Source organism: Filicampus tigris, chromosome 12, assembly GCF_054856515.1.
Source record: "Filicampus tigris isolate MCC_2025a chromosome 12, RoL_Ftig_1.0, whole genome shotgun sequence".
NCBI classification, from domain to species: Eukaryota; Metazoa; Chordata; class Actinopteri; order Syngnathiformes; family Syngnathidae; genus Filicampus; species Filicampus tigris.
Window position 1 is genome coordinate 23,203,438 of NC_141228.1, and position 21,557 is coordinate 23,224,994.

At 52.5% G+C, this 21,557-nt stretch overlaps 3 protein-coding genes across 4 annotated transcripts; 1 reads left to right on the top strand and 2 right to left on the bottom strand.

Moving 5' to 3' along the window:
* Positions 1-377: 377 nt before the first annotated feature.
* Positions 378-6,367, top strand: zbtb37 (zinc finger and BTB domain containing 37). 2 transcript variants are annotated; one of them, XM_086046910.1, is made up of 4 exons: positions 378-1,093; positions 1,203-2,030; positions 2,111-2,204; positions 2,827-6,367. In XM_086046910.1, exons 1-4 carry the CDS (start codon positions 1,020-1,022, stop codon positions 3,301-3,303), a joined length of 1,473 nt encoding a protein of 490 aa, XP_085903036.1. In that variant the 5' UTR covers positions 378-1,019; the 3' UTR covers positions 3,304-6,367. The 2 variants fall into 2 exon arrangements, with proteins under 2 accessions (XP_085903036.1, XP_085903037.1); XM_086046911.1 differs by having other exon boundaries at positions 378-903.
* Positions 6,368-6,409: 42 nt separating this feature from the next.
* Positions 6,410-10,962, bottom strand: serpinc1 (serpin peptidase inhibitor, clade C (antithrombin), member 1). Its single transcript, XM_086046912.1, has 8 exons — positions 10,805-10,962; positions 9,457-9,820; positions 9,167-9,382; positions 8,893-9,030; positions 8,212-8,430; positions 7,955-8,129; positions 7,139-7,206; positions 6,410-7,069 (listed from the first exon to the last, which is right to left on the bottom strand). Exons 2-8 carry the CDS (start codon positions 9,817-9,819, stop codon positions 6,893-6,895), a joined length of 1,356 nt encoding a protein of 451 aa, XP_085903038.1. The 5' UTR covers position 9,820; positions 10,805-10,962; the 3' UTR covers positions 6,410-6,892.
* A 997-nt stretch (positions 10,963-11,959) lies between these two features.
* On the bottom strand, positions 11,960-21,091 carry stil (STIL centriolar assembly protein). The gene is made up of 15 exons (XM_086048501.1): positions 20,629-21,091; positions 20,042-20,149; positions 19,180-19,295; positions 18,595-18,779; positions 16,966-17,192; positions 16,801-16,884; positions 15,979-16,065; positions 15,754-15,910; positions 15,579-15,679; positions 15,036-15,147; positions 14,577-14,945; positions 14,033-14,114; positions 13,785-13,963; positions 12,931-13,073; positions 11,960-12,395 (listed from the first exon to the last, which is right to left on the bottom strand). The coding sequence occupies exons 1-15, from the start codon at positions 20,706-20,708 to the stop codon at positions 12,029-12,031; spliced, it is 2,397 nt and encodes a 798-aa protein (XP_085904627.1). The 5' UTR covers positions 20,709-21,091; the 3' UTR covers positions 11,960-12,028.
* Positions 21,092-21,557: the final 466 nt, after the last annotated feature.

The following is a 21,557-nucleotide window of genomic DNA, read 5'->3' on the forward strand; positions in this document are numbered from 1 at the left end:
GATGATCCGGATCAGGCTGGCACTATGTATTCTGAACTGCTATGTGGGCTATATTGGCATACTGTATACACACACTAAGATGAGATACTCACACGTAGTAACACACACAGGGAAATCCTGTAACGCACACAAATTAAAAAACATTGGGAAATAAAACACACAGCTTTTATTTTCATGACATTTTCAACCTCTCCCTCACACACACACACACACACACACACACACAGTGGGAAAACCCACATCTTTTACTTTGGCATCATTTTCCACGTCTGTCTCACGCGCGCGCGCGCGCGCGCGCACGCCAATGCTCCAGATGCACGCCGGGAGTTGTCGTGCGCGAGGCGCACGTACGGCAGCCACCTCCCGGAGCTCGAACTGCATCTCCCAGCATGCCTTGCGCGCACCATTTCTTCCTCCCTTCCCTCTTTCCTTCCTCCGTTCGTCCGTGCAGCGTCCGCTGGCAAGATGACGACCAACCGCCTCGGCGGCGACGAGCCTCCGAACCGAGCGTGAACGCCGAACCCGAATGGCAGCGGCGGACCGGAGACCGAGCCGAGACTCCCTTGTTTGGCCTTGAAGCCGACGCCAGCGTCTCCGGGGCTGCGGAGCACGAGGAGGTTATCGGGGAGCCGAGCCGAGCCGAGCCGAGCCGGGCCGGGTCGGGTCGGGCCGGGCCGGGCCACGTCGGCTCACCGCGGTGATGCACAGTCCGTCCGCGGGTCCACGTCGAGGTTCTGGCGAGTCCGCCGACGGCTGCTAGCTTGTGTTAGCGGAGCGGAAGTTCTGATGGTTCTGGAGCCTCCGCCCACTGGACCTGACCGGGAGCCCTCGTGTGTGACGTCACGCAGCAGCTGACCATCACCGTGGAGGGCGTGGAAGGGTCCGCTCGGGAATCGCGACATCGTGAGTATTTGTACTTGGCGCCCCTCCTCTCATTGTTCTCTTGACGTGCAACACGAACACTTGCAACAATCTCGCCGATACTCCGAAATTGGTGGTCTTGTTTGTGCGTGTATGTCATGAGAGCAATTTGCTTTGAGAATGGAACTTTCAGACGGAGCCGACTGCCGGGGCAAATGAAGTGCGACTGGAGGTGCTGTCAGCCGCCACACTTCATTCGATGAGAATCCGGCCGCCGGTAACCGTAGCCGGAACCGGAACCTAGCTAAAAGTGGCCACGTGTGGTGTTTGTGTGTTTACAGCATTCCCGCAGGCGGTGGGGCCAGTCGGACGGGGGCCGGACGGGGGTGCGCCATGGAGCGCTCAGGCAGCATCCAGCTGGACGTCCCGGACTTCAGTAATTCGGTGCTGTCCCACCTCAACCAGCTGCGTGCCCAAGGGCGGCTCTGCGACATTGTGGTCCACGTTCAGGGCCAGAGTTTCCGGGCCCATAAAGTGGTCCTGGCCGCCAGCTCGCCCTACTTCCGGGACCACATGTCCCTGAGCCAGATGAGCACCGTGTCGCTGACGGTGATCCGCAACGCGTCGGTCTTCGAGCAACTTCTGGGCTTTTGCTACACGGGACGCCTGCGCCTGCAGCTGTGCGACATCATCAGCTACCTGACGGCCGCCAGCTTCCTGCAAATGCAGGAAGTCATCGACCGCTGCACGCACATCCTGGAGGGCATCCACCTCAAGATCAGCCCGGCCGACCCGGACCGCCCGCTCGCCGACCGGGAGGCGGCGCCGCCGCCGCCGCGCTCCCGCGGCCTGGAGGCGCCCGTCGGAGCGGCCGGACGGGAAGATGAGGCGCCGCGCAGCCCGCCGGCCCGACGCCACGGAGAAGCGCTCATCCGCGTCGACCGGGCCGGCCAGTGGTACGTGGAGACCGGCGGCGAGGCGGACGAGGCCACCGACGGAATCGCCATCAAGACGGAGCGGGCCGAGCAGCGGATCGGGACGAGCGGCGGCCGGGACGGCCCTGGCCCGGCCGACGAGGGCGGGGCGGCGAGCGCCGACGCCTCGGGGAGCGGCACGCCGGGGAGCGGCGGCGCCGCCCGGCCCTCCAGCAGCCTCGGCGACACTGACAGGTGAGCGCCGCCGCCGCCGCCGCCGCCGCCGCCTTCGCGAGACCAGAACGCGCATTGACGCGCGTTTGTGTGTGCGCCAGGTTGAGTCCCTCGGGCAGCGTCCCCGCTGATCGGCAACGCGCCAAAAGCGAATCTCCGAGCCGAAGCGAAGATCTGCGACATGCAAATTCACAGGTCACATGACAACACACGCAATGACGTCACACCTCACGAGATTTTGGACTGGTAGCTGCTTTTTTAATTGCCTGTAGTTGCCACAAGATGGCAGTAGTGGTTTTCTATTACACAAGGTCTTGGCCTGCCTTAAAGCGGAAGTGTAGTCCCATCCCAAACTATCTTGACAATAATATGTGCTATGCGCCCCTACTAGTCTAAACGGGGCATTCTGGAGCAGCAAAATCCAGCAGTTGTAATCCATCTGAGGGGGCGGCCAATTTACCACTTGCTGTCGCCTGAAAATGACATCACACTTGCTCAGGGATCAACCAATCACCGCTCACCAGTTTTCTGGGTTTGCTCATGTGACTGTAACTGAGCCCTTGGGCACTGTGATTTCATATGCGGTCAACAGCAAGTGACAAAATGGCCGCCACCTGAGAGGCAAACTCAGAGGCAGATTTTGCAAATGCAACTTTACACAGGTCCCCCAAATATTGGCAAAGAGTCAATCTCAAATACGCTGGCGAAGCCTCGCTTGATTTGTATTCCCACCGAAAGCAAAAACCGGGCGTGGGATTGCTGCTTGTTTTTTTGGGGGGGGGGTTTCTGACTGACGCCGCGTTTGTGTGGGAGCCAGGGCGAGGAGGCGGCAACGGGGGCGTACGAGGACTACGCCAGGGACCCGGTGGGCGAGCGCTGGTTCCGCTACAATCCGCGACTGACATGCATCTACTGCTGCAAATCCTTCAACCAGAAGGGAAGTCTGGACCGTCACATGCGGCTGCACATGGGCATCACGCCCTTCGTGTGCCGCCTGTGCGGGAAGAAGTACACGCGCAAGGACCAGCTGGAGTACCACATCCGCAAACACACGGGCAACAAACCCTTCACGTGCCGCCTGTGCGCCAAGAGCTTCCCTTTCCAGGCCATCCTCAACCAGCACCTGCGCAAGAACCACCCGGGACACGACGCCCAAAGCGCCTCGCCCGAGACCACCACCGCCTCCCTCAGCGCCAGGGGGGCCTCCCCGGCACAGGAGGACCCTGAGGGCGGAGGCGGGGCGCTGTACGCCGAGGGCCCCCACGCGTCCGTCTCCACCACGGGGCCCGACTGACATCAAGCCGCCGCCGCTGACGAGGAGGAGGAGCCCTGGGGCGGCGGCGGGGCGGCGGCGTACGGCAAGGGCCCCCGAGCGTCCGTCCCCACCTCGGGGCCTGACTGACACAAAGTCAACGGCACCTGGAGGGAACTCAAGGGCGGCGGCGGACTGGGCCTGACTGACGCAAAGCGGACGCCGCTCAGGCGGCGCCCCCGCTACGCGTTGCCGGGCGGCGGCAGCTCGGGCGGCGGCAGCTCGGGCGCCGGGCGGGCCCCCGCAAGCGCGGAGGCGCTCGGCATACGCCGCGGATTGTCCGTCCACGATACAGCGACCGACGGATGCAAAGCCGACGGCGGCCGATGCCGCTCGCCGTTGCAGACTCCGCCCGATGTTGCGCGACGGCCCCGACGCGGCGCTCACCTCAACGGCCGCGCCATCTTACTTCCTCCTCACGACCTTGTCAGCAAATCACGTCCTTCCTTTCTGCCTCCCGACAATCCAGCGCAAAGACGGGAAAAAGCAGGTCCGCCTGTTAGCTTGCGCGTTAGCACCGGCACTAATTGCAACCCACGTGACCTCCTTCAGGAGCCCTCGGACCGCCGTCGTTGAGTTCGGGTCTCAACGGTCCAAAGCTAATCTCACCTCGCATAAGCTGATATGCTCAGTTACCTCTTGTCACCGCCGGGGTGCTCCGAGCTCGTTTTCACGCTGAGACTTCCTGTCCAGGCACTCCAATAACGTGAGGGGAAAAAACTCCTGGCAAATTTTTTTTTTTTTTTTTTTTTTTTGTGCTACGCTAAGCCAACTACTCCGACATTTTCCTCACCTTGTTAATATCTGTGATTGCTAGCTGGTTGGCTGACGAAGCTTTTTAGCCGCCTGGCCGATGGATGAAAACTGTTAGCTTGTGTCAGTTGACAAATTGCAAGCTGCGTATTTTGCTTCGTCGTCCTGGCAACCAAAGTAAAGATGGCCACCAAGTAACTTCAGCACTTAAGAGACTTTAGATTAAAAAAGAAACAGTTGACTTGTTAAGAATCGCGCTGGCTCGTTTTGACAAATGGCGACTCCTTGAACTTCGTTAGGACTTGAAAGGGGAACGAAAGCCGACGTGACCAACAGCTCCTGATTCAGCTCCTGAATCTACAGAGTATTTATTTTCGGCTAAGTGAGTAGAGGCCATGTTTGAAATATTATTAGGAAAAAAAAAAAAAAAGATACAAAGATAGCCTCCACCCGCACACAGAGGTCGCCATTTTTCAGTTGTTTCACTCGGGCAAATTTGCGAGCGTTATGTTCTGCCGTGCTACAAAAAAAAAAAACACAACCTGCATATACCAGCATGGTTTTGTTGAGTTTTCGTGCTGGTCTTCCTGCTGTGATTAGCAGCAAAAGCACAACTTAAGCAGCCAAGATTGGAACATCCAAACCTTGGGTCACTGGGCAACCTGCCCTACCGCCCGGCAACATGCCGTCGTTGCCCTGCTGGTTTCGCTAGTGTGCACGAAAACGCAACGGTGATGGAGCGCAAATCTGCTGCTCTCTGCGCTGTGTTTTGTTGAAATGAGTGACAGAAGACATGATGGTTGCTCGACTCGCTTGCTTCCATCCGAACAAGCACACGACGTGCGCTGATCAGCCCCACAAGGCCTTATCGAAAGAGAAATGAATGACGTTAGCATTTGTGGCTAATGGCCTACTCACAAATGAACAGCGGTACCCAACTCGCCTCGGCAGTGACACAAATGAACGACAACTGCGACGCAGCCAGCTATTTATATCCACCGCATGACAGAGAGGGGCGCTGTTGAGCCGTTACGTTTAGACAAGTGGTCACTCCAATACCAAAGTCACACACGTCTATGCTGTTTTTTTTTTTTTTTTTTTTGGTTGGGTGTCCACCATATTTACACAGAAAAGCAGACATAGGCTGTGTCCAAATGTGCACACGTTTCCTATTCAACACGCCATTCTTTTGGGGTGTTCGAATGTCCAGGGAGGATAAATGTCGTCCACTGAAAATGACCCACAATGCACTTAGAAAAGCAGTGAACGTTTATTTCAACTTCTTTGGTAGTCGGATCGCGTCGCTACCGACGTCAACACGGCCCGTCTTCAACAGCTGATTTAAAGGGAAGGTAACCCCCAGATTTTCTTAACAATAATGTGTTTTATGCGCCTCCACTAGTCAAAACGCGGCATTGTGATGAATATTGCATTTGCGGAATATGAATTAAGCAGTCAAATCTCTTGCCTCCAAGTGTGACTGAGAAGTGAGTACTTGCTGAATGTCGCGCTTAAGCGCTTTTTGGCAAAGCGGGGGTCAATCAAACGACCATCAATAACTTTCACTCGCTCGTCTCATAAAACCGTGATGGACCCTCCGACGCGCCCTCCTTGCGTCCAATGATCTTGTTCCCCTCTTATGCTCACTTGATTTTCCTCAAAGTTACTTGTTGGGACTGGTGCTGGCCAGGCACATAAAAAAAGTGGAGTTTTGGTTCCCCTTTGAGAGTGCCGACTTGTTATGGGGATCTGCAGACGGCGTCCAACGGGCGGGCGGGTGAGCGAGCGAATGGGCCGACGGGACTGGACTCGCACTCGTAGCACAGCATTAGAGCTAACCAACCTCACTTGTACAAAACCACAACACCTCAACCTGATTGGCCGAGCCGCGCTTGGCCCGCCTCCTCCTGACACCTTACCTCACATGTCCGGGTCAAAGTCCCCGATCCAGTCTCTGCCCGCGCACCCGCCCGCTCACGCGCGCTCCGCTCCGTTCCGGTCTGTCTGCTCTGGTGGCATGCGGTCCGGTCTTTCCCGGCACGGCCTGGCCGTCGTTGGCCGCTCGCACACGCCATCGTCCTCCCACCTCGGCCGTGTCTTTGACTCCGCCTCCTTTTGGTCGTATGGTTCGACTCGTCCTTCGTTTCCTGTTTGCTTGTTTTTTTTCTTTAGATTGATTGACAGACCCACTCAAAATATTTCAACAAGCAGGAAGTGAAAAAGTTTGATGGGGCGCAGCCAACGAGTCAGACGACTTCTTTAACGTGCAACAAATAAAGAAATTTGACTGAAATTGTCTTGCCGTATATATATATATATTTTTTTTTACAATAATGAGCTTATATCGTATTTTGAATCTCCATACCCGACTAGTCTTTACACCTTTGTACAACCCACACCTTACTGCTCTCCACGACTAACTACATACCTTACTTGTCCTTGATACCTTAGTCTTAGTAGTATCTTATTGTCCTTATGCATTGGTAGCTTTTGTACTTCCTACTCTACATACCCCACTAGTCCTCATACCTTACTATACTTGCTTATGCCTTAGTCCAATGTTACTAACTTACAAAGTGTTATGCCAAAAGAATCGCTGACTGAGTACATCTCAGCTGTACTGAACTTTTTTTTTGTGCTTATGCCTTTTGCTGTGTTTGCATTTTAATTTTTGTTTTGGGAAAACAGAACTTTAATGTGCAATACATTTGAAATGATCCTTTCTCATTTCATTGATTCCTCTTGCTTTGACGCCGAAAGAGTCAAGCGTTCTTTCCTTCTCGGTCTTCTTTCGAAGCAAGGCTCACTGGCGTGAGCGTCAAAGTTGGCAGGGCCGCGCCACGCGGCCCACGAAGAGTAAGGCGTTGAGCGTCTTCTCGCGGATCAGCAGCAGGAAGGGCCGATCGGCCCGCAGCACCTCCGTGTCCAACTTGATGGATCGTCCCGCCGCCACCACGGCGGACGACGCCGACGCCTCGCTGCCGAGCTCGTTCACCTGCGCGCACGCACGTCAGACGACACGCCCCCTCAAAGCCACCAATCGGAGAGCGGACGTGTGACGCACCTCCAGGAAGGCTTTGTGGAAGGCGTCGCTGATGGAAATGCCGCGGCCGCCGCCGCCCTCCACAAGCCCTGGACGCAAGACGCATGCACATGCTAACGAACGTACGTACGAACATGTCAGGGGCGGAGCTACTAGGCGAAGTCAGCATTGGCCGCTCTCCGGCCTCAATGTTCACGCTCGTCATCTTATAGACACCCCGTAGTCTTGTCACCCTTGCCAATTTCACGAGTAAGAATACGCTCTAGCACACACGTTCTGGCTCCTGCGCACACTACAGTATGTACTAGAGATAGACCGATATGTTTTCTTCAGGGCCAATACCGATTATTAGTAGTCAAGGGGGCCGATAACCGATATTTGGAGCCGATATTCATTTTCAGTAAAAAGGGAAATATTGGCATCAAAATTTCAAGAAAAATGTACATACATTTCAGCATAATGTTGATTTTTTTTAAATTCTTCTTATTATTGTTTGCCAATATACATCTTTGTAGTAAAATTCTAGCAAAAAGTTCAGGAGGCACTTGAGGTCGTCAGCATGTCTAAAAAAGGATAAACGAAAACTTATACAATAGCTCCAATAGCTATTCTACAGTAAGTGAAAATTTCAAAATGACAGAAAAACTTTCACTTATCCTTATTTTGATTTCCACAGTTTTAAACTGATTTATTATCGGCCAGCAGTTTTAAAAAAGGCAGATGCCGATATTGGTCGAAAAGCCAAATATCGGTCCAATAATCGGCCCGGCCGATAATCGGTCTATCCCCAGTATGTACATACGCAGAACGTTCAGTAGTGCGCAGCAGCGCCCCCACCTGGCAGGCTGGCGTTTTGCGGGCTGAAGATGTCGCGCAGCCCGAGCGAGTTGAGCGCCTCCTTGAGGCGGACGCTGTCCTCCAGCCGAAATCGCGGAAGGTGCACGGATACGCGCGTCTCCGCCATCTGGTCCAGCCAGCCGCTCAGCGTGGCAAGGTCCAGCCCCGCCTCCAGCTGCAAACAAACACACCAGGGGGCGGGGCTCAAAGGCGGCACCGCCCCGCGCGGGCTCTTGCGCGCGCACGCGCGCGCGTACCTGCGTCAGGGCGAGGCCTTTGTCAGGCAGCAGCACTGTCAGGCTGATGTCCCGGCCGCGGTACTCCATCTCCAACAGCTGGAGGCGCTCCGCCGGCAGGCGGGCATACCGGAAGGTGTTCTCCTGGAACATCATCTGCACGGAACAGCGGCGCTGCGCGTCCACGTGGAAGGGGGCCACGTAGGCGTCCTCCTCGTGGAACTCGTGCAGCCACAGAGCCTGAGGGGGCGCCGCCAGCACGTTAGACGAAGCCCGCGGCGTGGGTGCCAGCAGTCTTGAAAAATCCCACCGGCGTCAGGACACGCCCCTGTCGCGCTATGATTGGCCGCTGCACTTTGTTTTTGTCTGCGCGTTGATAACTTTGCCCTTCTGTTACTATTGGAGAAGAGCAAGTTGTCAAAGTCGAATGCTCAGAATATATATATAAGAGCACATATATTAATTGCATTTGACGAACTTGAAAAGTTGAACATTTCGCTTGCTTTGATTTGTAACTGTTTTTGAATGGAAAAATAATCGGTCAGATGAATCAATTGCGGAAATAATGTCTGGTCGCAAGCCTCCAGTCACAAATTTCAAATCCAAGCCAAGCGCAGTCATTCAAAAGTTCGGAGCCAAATGAGTTCCGAGTCGGCAAGTGTTTTGTGCTGAAAAATCAAGCTGGACTTAAAAGTGCGCTACCTTGAAGTAGATGGTGTTGACCAGGACCAGGATGGTGTCGGCACTGATGGCGCCGGCGGGCAGCGCGTCCCGAATGTTGTTTTCCGTCTTGTTGGCCACCCAGGCGTTGATGGCGGCGCGGGACGCTTCTGGCTCGCCCTGAGGCACAGCGGCATGTCAGGAAACGTACGGACAAACCGCGGCGCGCTCGCCGACCGCACAGACAGACAGACAACCGGCTGGTCGCTGAGTAGCGAGCGCGAGTCGGCGCCAAAGAAGGAGCCGTCGCACCCACCCTAAAGTCCAGTGACATCATCTCGGCGCCGTAGACGCGCCGGCTAACGTTCTGGTATGTGGCGTCAAAGCGCAGAGATCGGTCCCCGAATAGGCGGTTGGCCACGGCCAGCTGGGTGCTGGCATCCTTTTTCCTGTACAAGCGACACAGGAGCTTGGCAAAGTAAAAGTGGACTTGATCCGACGTCTTTTCCGTGACGGAATCAAACTCAAACACCTGCCGACACACACGTGCGCACGTCAGTTTGAGCTAGCTGCTCGCTAGCTAGCGCGGCATCGGGCGGCCGCCACCTTGACGATTTCCTCCAGCGTGCGTCCGCAGGCGCCCAGTTTGGTCATGGAGAAGGCGGCGGACACGCTCAGGGGGGACAGGAACAAGTTGGTGTCGGGGGTCCGGCCCAGCGCAACTTGCCGGTACAGCGACAGCGCAAAGCGAGCGTTGGCGGCGGACAGCTCCCAAACGCGCCGATCGGTCGCCCTCGGGATCGAGGCCTCGGGGGCCTCGCTCTCGGGGGCGTTGCCCCCGGGGGCCCGGTAGACACAGCGATGCTCCAGGGCCACATCCTTGGCTTTGATGCTGCACGGGTCCTCAGGGGCGGAGCACGACGCCAGCAACAAGACGATTAGGAGAAACAGCCAATCAGAAGAGCCCATCCTGCGGACGGCCAATCAGTCAGCACAGCTATTAGTTAGCTATACTAACTATAAAGCTAGTTGCTGCTCGTTTGTTTGCGGCCTTCAAGAAGCTCCGAAAAAACAACAAAGGCACACATAGCCGAGCAGTCGTCTCTCGCCATTGTGCCGTTCAATTGTTGCAGGTTCATTGCATTGCCATTTTTATTTATTTTTTTTTACTGAACGTACATGGCGGATTTTGGAGTGACTATTTTTGTTACTGCCAGGCCAGCTCGCAGAGCAACAACTACAAGCCAGGAGAAAAGAGAAGGTCCCAAGTTCACACTACATGGATGGAAAAGAAGCTAAAATGCGAAAGCACAAATGGCGAAAGTCAACAGTGTTAGCTAACACAATTAGCCTAGCATGGCAGTTGGAACCAATTGTCATCTGGCACAGGTGGAGAATGGAAACAACCGCTGGTCCTCCAATCGCTTGATTGAACAAAGTGTAGCAAAATTCAAGCCCATTCGCACTGACGGCCTCGACCGTCACTGTGCGAGTGTGCGTGCATCCCGGCTAAGCTAACAGCCGGACATCTGAACGTCGACATTGGCGCATTCCCCCGACCGGCCGGCGCGCACACATTGACGGCCCCGGCGCGAACACATTCTCGGCCGCCTACTATTGTGTTGAATGTGGTTGGTGACCCCAAGTGGACAGCAAAATTAACTGCATCTCACATAATTGTCGCATCAAGATTGTACAAGTAGCTTTCAAATCAATGAAAATAGCAGAAATACTTGGTCACTGCGTCACAGATTTCAACCATGTTCTCAAATGTTACGTGACACCACCCCGTCCCCCGAGCAACACATCGAATTGATTCTTCTACTTCTAACATCAAAAAGGAAAAGATTTGAATCATGTTTAGGAGCTGAAAGACAAAACTGAGCAATACGTTCAAAGTAAGACCACGTCAATGTTTTTATTAATGTGGCAAGACAAAAGTTTGATTTCTTACCCGAGCAGCTACGACGCGCGTGTTTTGTGTGTATAGCGGAGGTCAGTACCCTGCAGTGTCCAAACATCACATGACCTTTGAACCCTGAGGGTGCAACGGTCCAATCTGTATTCTCCGTCCATCCGACGAGCTGTGCGTCCCTCCGTCTACTCGTCTGTCCTGCACTCCATCTCCTCGTCCACCATCCCGTATGCGATCAGCATGCTCTGCGCACGCGAAGGCCGAAATTTCGGGTTTGCTTCGGGCCCGGGCCTGCAAATCAAGTTAATTGGTCGGGCTCGGGCTGGGTCGGCCTTTAATACCCGCGGTCCTGGGTCGGGTCGGGCTGGATTTTTTAGGCCCGATCTTACCTCTAATTCTGAATGGATAGCACGTGTTTCGGCACTGACAAACAAGTAGAGCTCATGAATATGGCTAGTTCTAAATGAATTTGACGAACGTCGACCTCCCCAAAACGGCCGCCACATCAGCATGCCGGTTAGCCGCCTGGCTGCTGGCGCACTGTTCACTTCACGATCCCCCATCTATGATCCCACTGGAGCAACGACCTTCTCTGATTGGACACTCGGCAAAGCTGGCGGGCCTTCCTTACTTGATCTGACAGCTGATTGGCCGGGCCGCCCAAAGGAGACGACAGTCGTTGAAGCCTGGAAGACGAGCCCGGAAGCTTCGAGATGCTCCCGACTTGGGACCAGGATGCTTTTCTTCCGCACATGAAGCCTCACGAAGCCTTGGAGTTTCCCATGCAGTTGCTTTACAAGAAATCCCATTTCTCAAAGGTCCATGCGCACACAGCCCCGCGCGGGCCTAAACCTCGATTTGGCGGATGGACTTATTGTTTCTTACGTGTCATTGACATTTATTTTACAATCAAAGTCATGTCTGTCCTCAGGCAAACAAGAGACTGGTTGTTGCCACTTTTACGTCAGTATTTGCCAATAGCGACGTTTTCCATAAGAATGCTTGACAAGTGCAGATACCCGCCCATCAAGGCGCTCTGCATTTCGGCGGCCATTTTGAAGTGCTCACACATGATTGTGTCGACTTTCCGTGCGCGTACCACGCTTACACTTGTCAGCAGCCGGCTCGGCTCGGCTGCCCACCAAAGGCCTTCAAACTGTGACCGCCCGATAAAGACAAGCCGAAACATGCCAATTAAAACGAAAAGCACTTTATTAGGAGGAACCAAAACGCACCCTTTCAAATTAAAAGCAACGTGAGTTGCTAGAAGAGTTTGGGCAGCTGTCTGAGGCGACTGAGGTCCAGGATATTGCCCACCGAGGCGTCCCCGGCCGCCTGTGCCAAAGACGGCGGCTGGCCGGCCTTCTCCTTGTCGCCGTCGGCCATCTTGTCGGCGAGCAGCGCCATCTTGGGCCTCAGCTCCCTGATCAGCTGACTTTGCGGGAGGAGCTCTAGGGGGGCCGCCAGGAGGCCGTGACGACGCATGTATGTGGCCGTGGCCACCGACATGTTGCTGGGCGACAGCGGCGAGAGGGCGGGGCCCAGTGGAGAGCGCTTGAGGTACCCCAGCGAAATGGCAGTCCCGTCCGGGTCCATCAGAGCACTGCCCGACGCCGATGAGGGGGTCGCGCTGCCACACACAAAATAGCCAAAAGTCAAACTACTATCAGTCACGCGCCTCAAACATCCCAAAATTCAAACTACTCCAAGTTCAACACCCCAGTCAATTGCCTCCAAAGTCAAACAATCCGAAATTCAAAGTACTCAAAGTCAAACAGCCTAAAGGTCAAACACTTCAAAAGTCAAACGCCCCAAATTTCAGATGATTCTAAGTCTCACATCCCACAATTGAAACCACTTCAAGTATATATGTACCGTAATGACAACTTAGTCTTTAACTTGAATACTTAGATGTGTCATAGGCTGTTGCTGCTGAGTGTTTAAAGATTTCAGTGTCTTAATAATTTACAAAATTAAGAGATCTTTATTGTTAGTGAATTTTTAGAATATCACCCGAATGGTTCGCTTTTATTTTTTTCTAAAAAAATGTACCATTTACTTGTCATCTTTTAGAAATAAACATTTAAAAAAAAAAAAAAAAAAATCTTTTTTTTGTACCGAAAATATATCGAACGTCGCGGGCGTGACGTGACGTGCGTGCGTACCTGCTCTGCTGCGCCATCATGCTCATGACCTCCTGGCCCCCTCCAGCACCACGATGCCCCTTCCTCTGGGACGGGTCGGCCGCGGCCGCCGGGGGGCTCCTCGTCGCTTCGTCCGCTTCCTGCGGGCGACCGCTCGGCCGGATCTGAAGGGGACAAACACGCACAGCAAGCCAGGTCACGCAAGTGATGCTATGGCGCCGGCGTCCGCGCGGGAACGCGGCTGGTCAATTGGCCCGCCGTTCCTCTCGATGCTGCCTTCTGACAGCATCCGGTCCGGGTCTACCTCGCCTCTCGGCCCCAGTGAGCGAGGTCGGGTTGCATACGAGCTCTTTTCAAATTAGCTGATGTTTCCCATTGTATGCATTGTAACATAAGACAATGACATTCAACCCCCGAAAAAAAAAAACACAATTGACAAAATTTTACAGACTTTTCTCTTTGTTGCAATGTTGACCAGATACAAGGCGTGCAGGGTAAAAAAAAAAAAAAAAAGTGGCAATTTCTAATGGATTTGTGTTCCTGGACACGGCCTGTTTTCGTACTTTTTGGTTTCAGTACCCTTTCAAGGAGGGAGCGGATCTTTTGAGCGAGTCTTCTCTTTTATGTGGTATTTGGATGTTTTTATTGTACAGCAATTTGAGTTGTACTTTTATGTGTGAAAAGTGCTCCGTAAATAAAACTTCATTCGATTCAAGTACCAGTGGCCGGTATTGGCAGCCTGCATAAGTAACCGATATCTTGAAATAGGGCCGGCACGGGGCGGGCCAATACCGACACCTGCTGTCGGTACCGACCCATCCATACACGCCACCCTAATGAGGACAAAGGCTGTGCGTGTCATGAGCGTCACGTACGTGGGCGCGGTCACACGTGCGGTCGCCAAAGACGCGGGGCTCCACCTCGACCGGCGGCTCCCCACCGGCGACATCACTTTCCCGGGAGGGCGAGGCGGAGGCGGAGGCGGAGGCGGAGGCAAGGGGACGAGGGACTTCCTGGGTAGGCGGGGTCTGAGAGCCCCAAAGGAGACTGGCACCTGAGATCCAACCGAATATCATGAAATCAAATCAGGCCCGCAACTGATGATTCAACACGAGAGTCTCACCTGTTGCCACGGCGACGCTACTGGTGGTACAGGTGGTCTTGTGGGTTGGCTGGCCCCCCTGAGCCTCCAGCAGCAACTGGACCTGGACACACCCACCCAACCAAAAAACACAGCAAATGTAGCAAGGGTGGTATGTGTGTGTGTGTGTGTGTGTGTGTGTGTGTGTGTGTGTGTATGTGTATATATATATATATATATATATATATATATATATATATATATGCATACTCGATCCTGAAATGAAATTATTAATAAATATAATCAAATAATCTATTCGGTATCTGGTTTAGTTTTTCATGTTTTCGGAAAAAAATGGAATGACTTTGGCTGATATTTTAGGAAGGCGATGTTATGCTCCATTTTGTCGATTGCATTGTGACCAAGTGAATTTTGGTGACATGGCGCCCTCTGCTGTCACTGACCACACTTTGTTGACTCGGGCCCTTGTCAATCATAAACGAGCCCCGCCCCCCAGAGGCTCGACCGGGGTTCAGCCTCAGTTTGGTCAACTTCCTGTCGAACGGAGGGAGTCGCTTGCTGTTACCTGAGCCTGGAGGAGGCGGAGCTGACGTTCTTGCTGGAAAAGCAGCTGGTGTGCGTCGCATGATTCCGTCACATGGGCGGGGCGTACGATCCAGGGGGGCGACCCCGTGCTCGCACCCGGAGAAACAAGGCCGCTGGCCTGTGTGGAGAGGTGAGGGTCGCAAGGGTCGGGCGTGGGAGGGGTGTGGACCACCGGGGTGCAAAGGGGGGGGCGGCAGGTGGGCCGGTGAGGCGAGTTGGGGTCGGGGGTGCTGTGAAGGAGAGGAAGAGCGCGCTCCCCGTCGTCCGGGTGGCGGGCGGAGTCGGCCGCGGCGACGCTGCTTTCCATCAACAGAGAGAGTTCCGGAACGGCCGGCTGAACTCGAGGAGCCTGAAAAGAAAGACGTCGTGTCGTTACGTCGCCCAAGCCAGAACGCAACCCAAACGGCAGGTGGTGCCGACCTCCAATGACCTCACCGACCTGCTGTGCGGGAAGGTGGGGACGTGGCGAAGGTCGCGGCGACCACTCGTCGTCCTCCACGCCAGAGTCTTGCTCACTGCCGCACGCCGCCGCCCCCCCCTGAAGACCGCCACTGCCAACAGGACAGGCCAGTAAGGCTCAGATGGGGGCCCTCACACACAGTTTTTCCCACTCACAAAAATCTGACTACAATGCATGAGAAATTTGAAGAATAAAAAAAAAAACAACATTTTATGCTTATATGTTCTCTCAGTTTAGTCGTTTGTATCCTGAGTTTAGTAATGTCTTTTCGGTACCTTGCTCTTGCCAATGAATCTGCCCCTTGAGCCAGTTTTCTAGCGGGAATTAAAGTGACTTGCTGTTTTCTTTTGTTTTGTTTTTTGAAATACTTGTCAACACTGAGCGCTTTTGTAAGTCCGCACCTCTCGGCTCGCAACCATCTTGTTCACGGAACCAATCGGCCACTAAATGGGTCTCAAAACAGCCCTGCCTAAAAATCAAGTCCGACTCAAGTCTAGTAAAAGCTCAAGTCCAGAATCTCACCCGCTGAAGGAGCTTTGAGCCTCTTGGAACGCTTGGATTTGCCTCGTGTGACCTTCTGGAATCAGCTCAAACTCCAAAGTCTGACCTTCTGCCGGTGCCCCCTGCGGACCACCACCCAACTGTCACCTTTCGGGCCTTCACGCAACCTCGTCCCGCTGCTCCTCGTCACACGCACCTGGTACAGCGTCACGTACTGCGAGGCGCTCAGCAGCCGGCAGTCCACCTGAGCGGTAGCGGCAGAAGGAGGCCAACGTCGACACTGGAAGAAGGCGGGGCCCGCGTGCGGGGAGGCGAAGATGACCAGCAGGAAAGCGCCGTCCTCTGACAGAACTCTGACAAGCAGACAAGGAAAAGTGGCTGTGGCGCTTCTCGCGTCTCCGCTTCCTGTCACATCACCAACCTGTCTTGGAGGGCGGAGCCAAAGAGGAACCTGAGACACCAGGCGCACACGTGAGGGTTGGACACCTGGCTCACGCCGCTCAGCCACCTGTCACGTAACAGGACGAACATTAAGCTCACAACAAGACAAGCGCCGCCTCCGGATGGAATCCGTGTTGGGTGGCCTGCAACTGACAATTCTTTTCATAACCAATCAACATGTCGATTATATTTTCCATGAATCAGATCCATTTTTCAAAAACAGAGCAGCGTTTCAAATTGACAGTGCAGAAAAGGCACAAAAAAAATGAATTGGTCCCTAACATGTCAGAAAATAGTCAAAAATGTTGAGCATTCTGTCATTATTTGGGAAAAAACAAAGATGAAGGAGGACACACATGAAAATATCTAATGTTGAAAGTCTAAAATGAGATCATTTGGACAACTGCGAGTTAAACATGCTCATGAAATGATCAATTGATGATGAAAATAGTTTTTTTTGGATATCTTTACATCCCAACCGTGTCAGCCTTCAGTTTCTTTTCAACCCGGGAGGGGATTCATTCAAAGTTGTTTCATGCAACCCGAGGCCAATATAGGTGCAGAAACCGACACCGTGTTTGCGTTTCCATCCATTCTTGGATCGTAACAGGAGTGCAAAGTCGCAAACACCCGTTAGCATGCCGCCGCCGGCAGATGTCAACCATGTGGCATTGACTTGGTCTAATCACAACATCGCTTCGTCAACAATCATGTGCGTCGCTGGCCACATAGAAGATTGCGGGATTATGCTCATCGAGTAGCTGTCGATGAATCGCTGCAGCTGTGTGTGTGTGTGACTTACACGCCAACCAGCGGCAGTTTGGAGGCTTTGGGGTCAGACTCCAGCAGCAGCAACAACTTCCTGCTCTGATCCATCGTCACAAACCTGCACAAGCGCACGACACGCGCCTCAGATATAATCGCGCCTCTGCGCACGCGTGGCAGCGCTCAGCGGCGGCGCTCTCACCCTCGCCGGCGGCCACCCGCGCTGCTCAAACTCCTGAGCAGCGCGGTGGGGATGACAGTGACGGGGCGGACCGGGTGGACGTCAAGACGGACGGAAGGACAAACGGACCACCAGCCCAGCCAGAAGGACGCGGCGTCTCCCCGCTGCTGGCAGCTGACGCGACCTTTCACCTTCATCAGCTGACACAGCTCCAGAGGCTGCCGGCCGCTCACGTGAGCCTGCAACATCTGACGCAAGCACACCACAAACGTTGGTGGCGCCGTCGCCGACCGCTGTCACCGCGCACGCACTTTTACATTCGCATAACACGACAGTCCGAACACACACATTTCCTATTGGTTGCCCCGCGCTGTGCGCACACTATTGGTACTTTGTCTGTGTTGGGCGGCTTCCTCCGCGCGATGGATTAGGAATGGTAATGTGGCAGCGACATTTTAAAACCTGAACGATTCCGGGAGAACTGAAGTGCTAGTTTCGGTTCCACTCGATTCCCGGTGCTCAACCCTACACGCGACGCGCCGCGACTTAGCTACACAGGGCTAGGCCAGATATGGTTATTGTATCGTCATCGAGATATAAACATTCAAGATATTAATATCAAAATTAGCACGAGATCAGTTACGTGAACTTGCCACGCTTAGGGCTAACTAGTACCCGCTGGCCCTTTATTTATTTATTTATTTAAGGACAATGCCCATGAACCAGAGCAAAAAGTCATCTTTGTTTGCAGTATCTCGTCTTGCTCACTCCTTCTTCCCGTGACACGTCAAGAGGGAAAATTTGTTTTTGGAGGCAATTAACTTTGGAGAGATGGCTCATTTACTCAACTCTGCAATATTGTGCCCTGCTCAGATGTCCCCTCCAAGAAAGGAAAGAAGAATCGATTACCAGTGACTGTCAGTATTCTCGGTTATTGAAACCTTGACTTTTTAAGGTCACGGTAAAGCGTCAAAGCAGTCATCGGCCGTGCCTGCTCCTCACAAATGTTGGTGCCGACTGAGCGCAGTTTTCGGGTGAAATTTAAGCGTTTTGCAATGTAATAATTGTGACTAGCTCCTTTGCTGACGTCACACCAAGACACGTAGGGTGCATCCATATTGCCGATGAAAAAGGAGCGTTTCAAGATTAGTTAGTTAGTTCACTTGCTTCTCCAAAACTAATTGATAACATTGAAAATGCATGCTAGTTTCATTTTGCTGATTAAAAAAAAAAATCAAGAAAGAGTTATTTGTCAGCCTGACCCGTTTTGGACCCGATTACAGTGACAAATCTTTGACCCTAACCTCAGACAGAAGGATCACCTTTGAGAAGACATAAGATAGTTGGCCGTTTAACATCCTTGGTCGGGAAGGGGCAAAAATGGGCCAAAAACAGCCCCACTGTCTTTATGCGTGTGCTTTTCCAGCAAATCCATTTTCCCCGTTGGATTGAACTGAAACACCATTTACCCGTTAGATCCCCACCCACCCCCAACCCAAAAAATACATATGTTATGTTGTGTAGCATTATGGCATCTTTTCTGTCTCTTTAGTGGGGAAAAAAGAAGATTGAACAAAGAAAATGGAAACTTGTGTTTCATGATGGAAACATCACACTATGCGCATGGCTTGACTGATGGGCGGGACTTACAGTGATGGAGCGCTTCAACTCAGCCTCTGATTGGATGACATCATCATCAGCGCTCTTCTGGCTGGAGAACAAACAAGGAACCAGGACATCCCCCGGCAGCGGAGCGGCGGGAACGCGGCCCGAGTCTGCGGCCTGCTCTCGACCTGGATCGAAGCGGTCCAACGTCACGGTGACGCCCTCCTCGTCTGTGGACACCAGAGGACACGCGGGACGACACCAAGCTTATTATAATGACCCAAAACCAACCATCCATCCATTCGTTTGTTTGTTTTCTAACAGTCAACAGGGGTCATGTTGCCCTACCGTCCGACTCCTGATTGGTTAAAAATTGAGGCGCCCGCATTGCATGCGTGAATCCGGGTATTGTGTGCGTAGCGGAGAGAAGACGCAAGCGTGGTAACAGTCTTGTGCGTGCGTGTGGATGGTTTTGTACAGGCAAACCACATTTTGCAACGCACAAAACATGCTGTCGTACGCGGCATTGCGCATGACATACACACAAAAGACATTTTTGAACGCGGTATTTGACATTACGCCGATGTCATTGTGGCATCGATCTAACGCGCTAGACGCGTGAGCTCTGACCTGCATCCACGGCCACAGAGCCCAGGAAGAAGCAGTGGACGCGAGACGCGTTGCATCGGCGGGCGTGCCGCTGAGCCAGACGAAGAGCCTTCTCGCGCAGCAGGAGGCGGGGCATTCTAAACACACAGAAACACTTCAAGTCTCTGGAAAGTAAAAAAGAATACATTTGCCACAGCAGAAAGAGCGCAGTTAATAAGACAGACCAATTTGAATGATTAAAGACATCAAGCACAAATGCATATACTCTATACATCGACATATCGATCTAAAATCTCTATATATGTGTAAGACAATGTGTGAGGATTGAAATCGTTGGTTCTTTGATCTCAGACGGGTTATTAGATGATCATTTACCTGACATGTTTCCTCAGTGGAAGGATAAAAGAAGTGTTTGAGATAAAAGAACCAATGATTTCAATTGCAAATTAGAGACACAATGAGCTTGAATTCAAGGCTTGAAGATGTTGACAAATTCTGCCAACTGTCGAGATGCTGCAGGTGTGCCCGCTGAAAACACACCCCGACAAAATTTCAGCCGTCACTTAAATACTTTTGTACTTGTAGCATATGCCTACATATCAAAACCATTAAAAAACTTAAAGCCTCCGGTGGCTGGAACATCCCCCGCCGAGTCCTTGCGGATCTTTTCCGTGCTGCGTCGACAGTAGATAGCCGCCATCCACTTGGCGGGTTTGCAGTCTTCGGATGGCTGCGGGCTCATCTAATTTGTCATTCAAAATTTATGTGGCGGCATAACGGCGTGCGCACACAATGGATAACACTGGCTCGGCACTATTTCTCAACTTAGGTCGATGTGATCTCGTTAGTGACTCACAGACGACAACAAGATTGAGTGTTTTACCTCTGAGAGCACAGTTGGATGCAGAGCTTCTCTCCAGTTGGGCGACCATCCCACAAACAAGTTCTGGATTTGGGGAAGCTGAGTGCTGTGAGGGACCTTCCCGCAGGTCTACATGGACAACATGGGTCACCTTTTTGTCAAGGAGGAAATCACTCTACCGCCAAATGCAACCATTCGCTCGTGTAAATGTTCTGTTACTGTTCCTTGTCATGTCCTGAAAGATCTGAATGTGGTAAGCTTTTCCAACGACATCACTCCAAACTCCAATCTCGTTTGGAGGTGTTTATGGGCTCCTCAGGTGCTCTGTGACATGCTGAGATCTTTACAGGCCAAGAAATGCATGCTGGCTTGTTTGGACATTTGCAGAGGTTGAAGTGGGCAGAGGTTTGGATGTCAATTTTGGCTTAGATTGATAGCTGTTTTCTGACACTAAGCGTCGTGTTACACGCACATTAAGTCTTTTACGGTACCTACAAATGCTATACATTACAGATTTGTTCTTCAATTGTCTAAGTAGTAGCCCTTGCAACCAAATTAATATTATCAATAACTATCCCTAAGGAAGACTGAACGGAAAGTTTGCTCACCTTGCCCTCACGTTTTGAGGACTGAGGACCTGGTGGAAAACAGCAGCCGGCAGCGCCTGGAGGTTGACCGGGCAGCTCATCGATGACGGACACGTTGGCACGAGACAATCAAAAAACTTAAATGAAAATAAAATTCCAAAAATAAAATTGAAAAAGGCCCTTTGTGACGAGCGAACGTTAGCAGCGAGCCGCGGGAGCTCCCGGCCTCCTCTCTTCGACTTCGCGTGTCCGTTTGTCGGAGGACTCAAGTCTCGACTAAGACAGGATGAGAAGAAAGGCTTAGCGGGCTCTCACGTGTTTTTATTTTTGTTTTTGCGTTTGGTTTTGGCGAAATGTCGCACACTCCAGCAGACGCAATTTGACGATGGCGCCGTTTGTCACTCGACTGGCGGGCCATTCGCAAGACAAGCGGAAGCAGGAGCGGCCAATAGGAAGCGCTCTCGCCGCAGCGCTGACCAATAGCGTGTCGCTTGGCTCCCGCATTGCTTAGCAGTGGAAAGAAATCCTCACAGCGCCCCCTTTGTCTGAATTATCAACATTTGCGTAGCACATGACTTGCATTAGCTTCTCAATTATTTTCTGCTGCGCCACCCCCTCAGAAGCAAGAACTCCCCCCCATCTACTTTCAGGTTTTATCGTGACAAAGATCAAGTTAAAAAATGGTAAATTTAGCTTTCGCATTTACCAAAACTAAATGAAGCTTTAAAAAAAAAAATCATAACCTGTAATTATAGCTTCCGTTGCATCTGTGTCAATTAATTTCTTCCAAGAGCATTCAGGGTTTATTTCAAAAGTAGGATATTTAGTTTGGTATTGCTCAACGTCCGTAGGTACAGAAGAAGGGTGTCACACCAGGAGGTGGCAACAGCTCTGATTTGGGCCCGAATGACAGCTGAAACTGTTAGAAAGCTAAGACAGCTTCGCTTTAC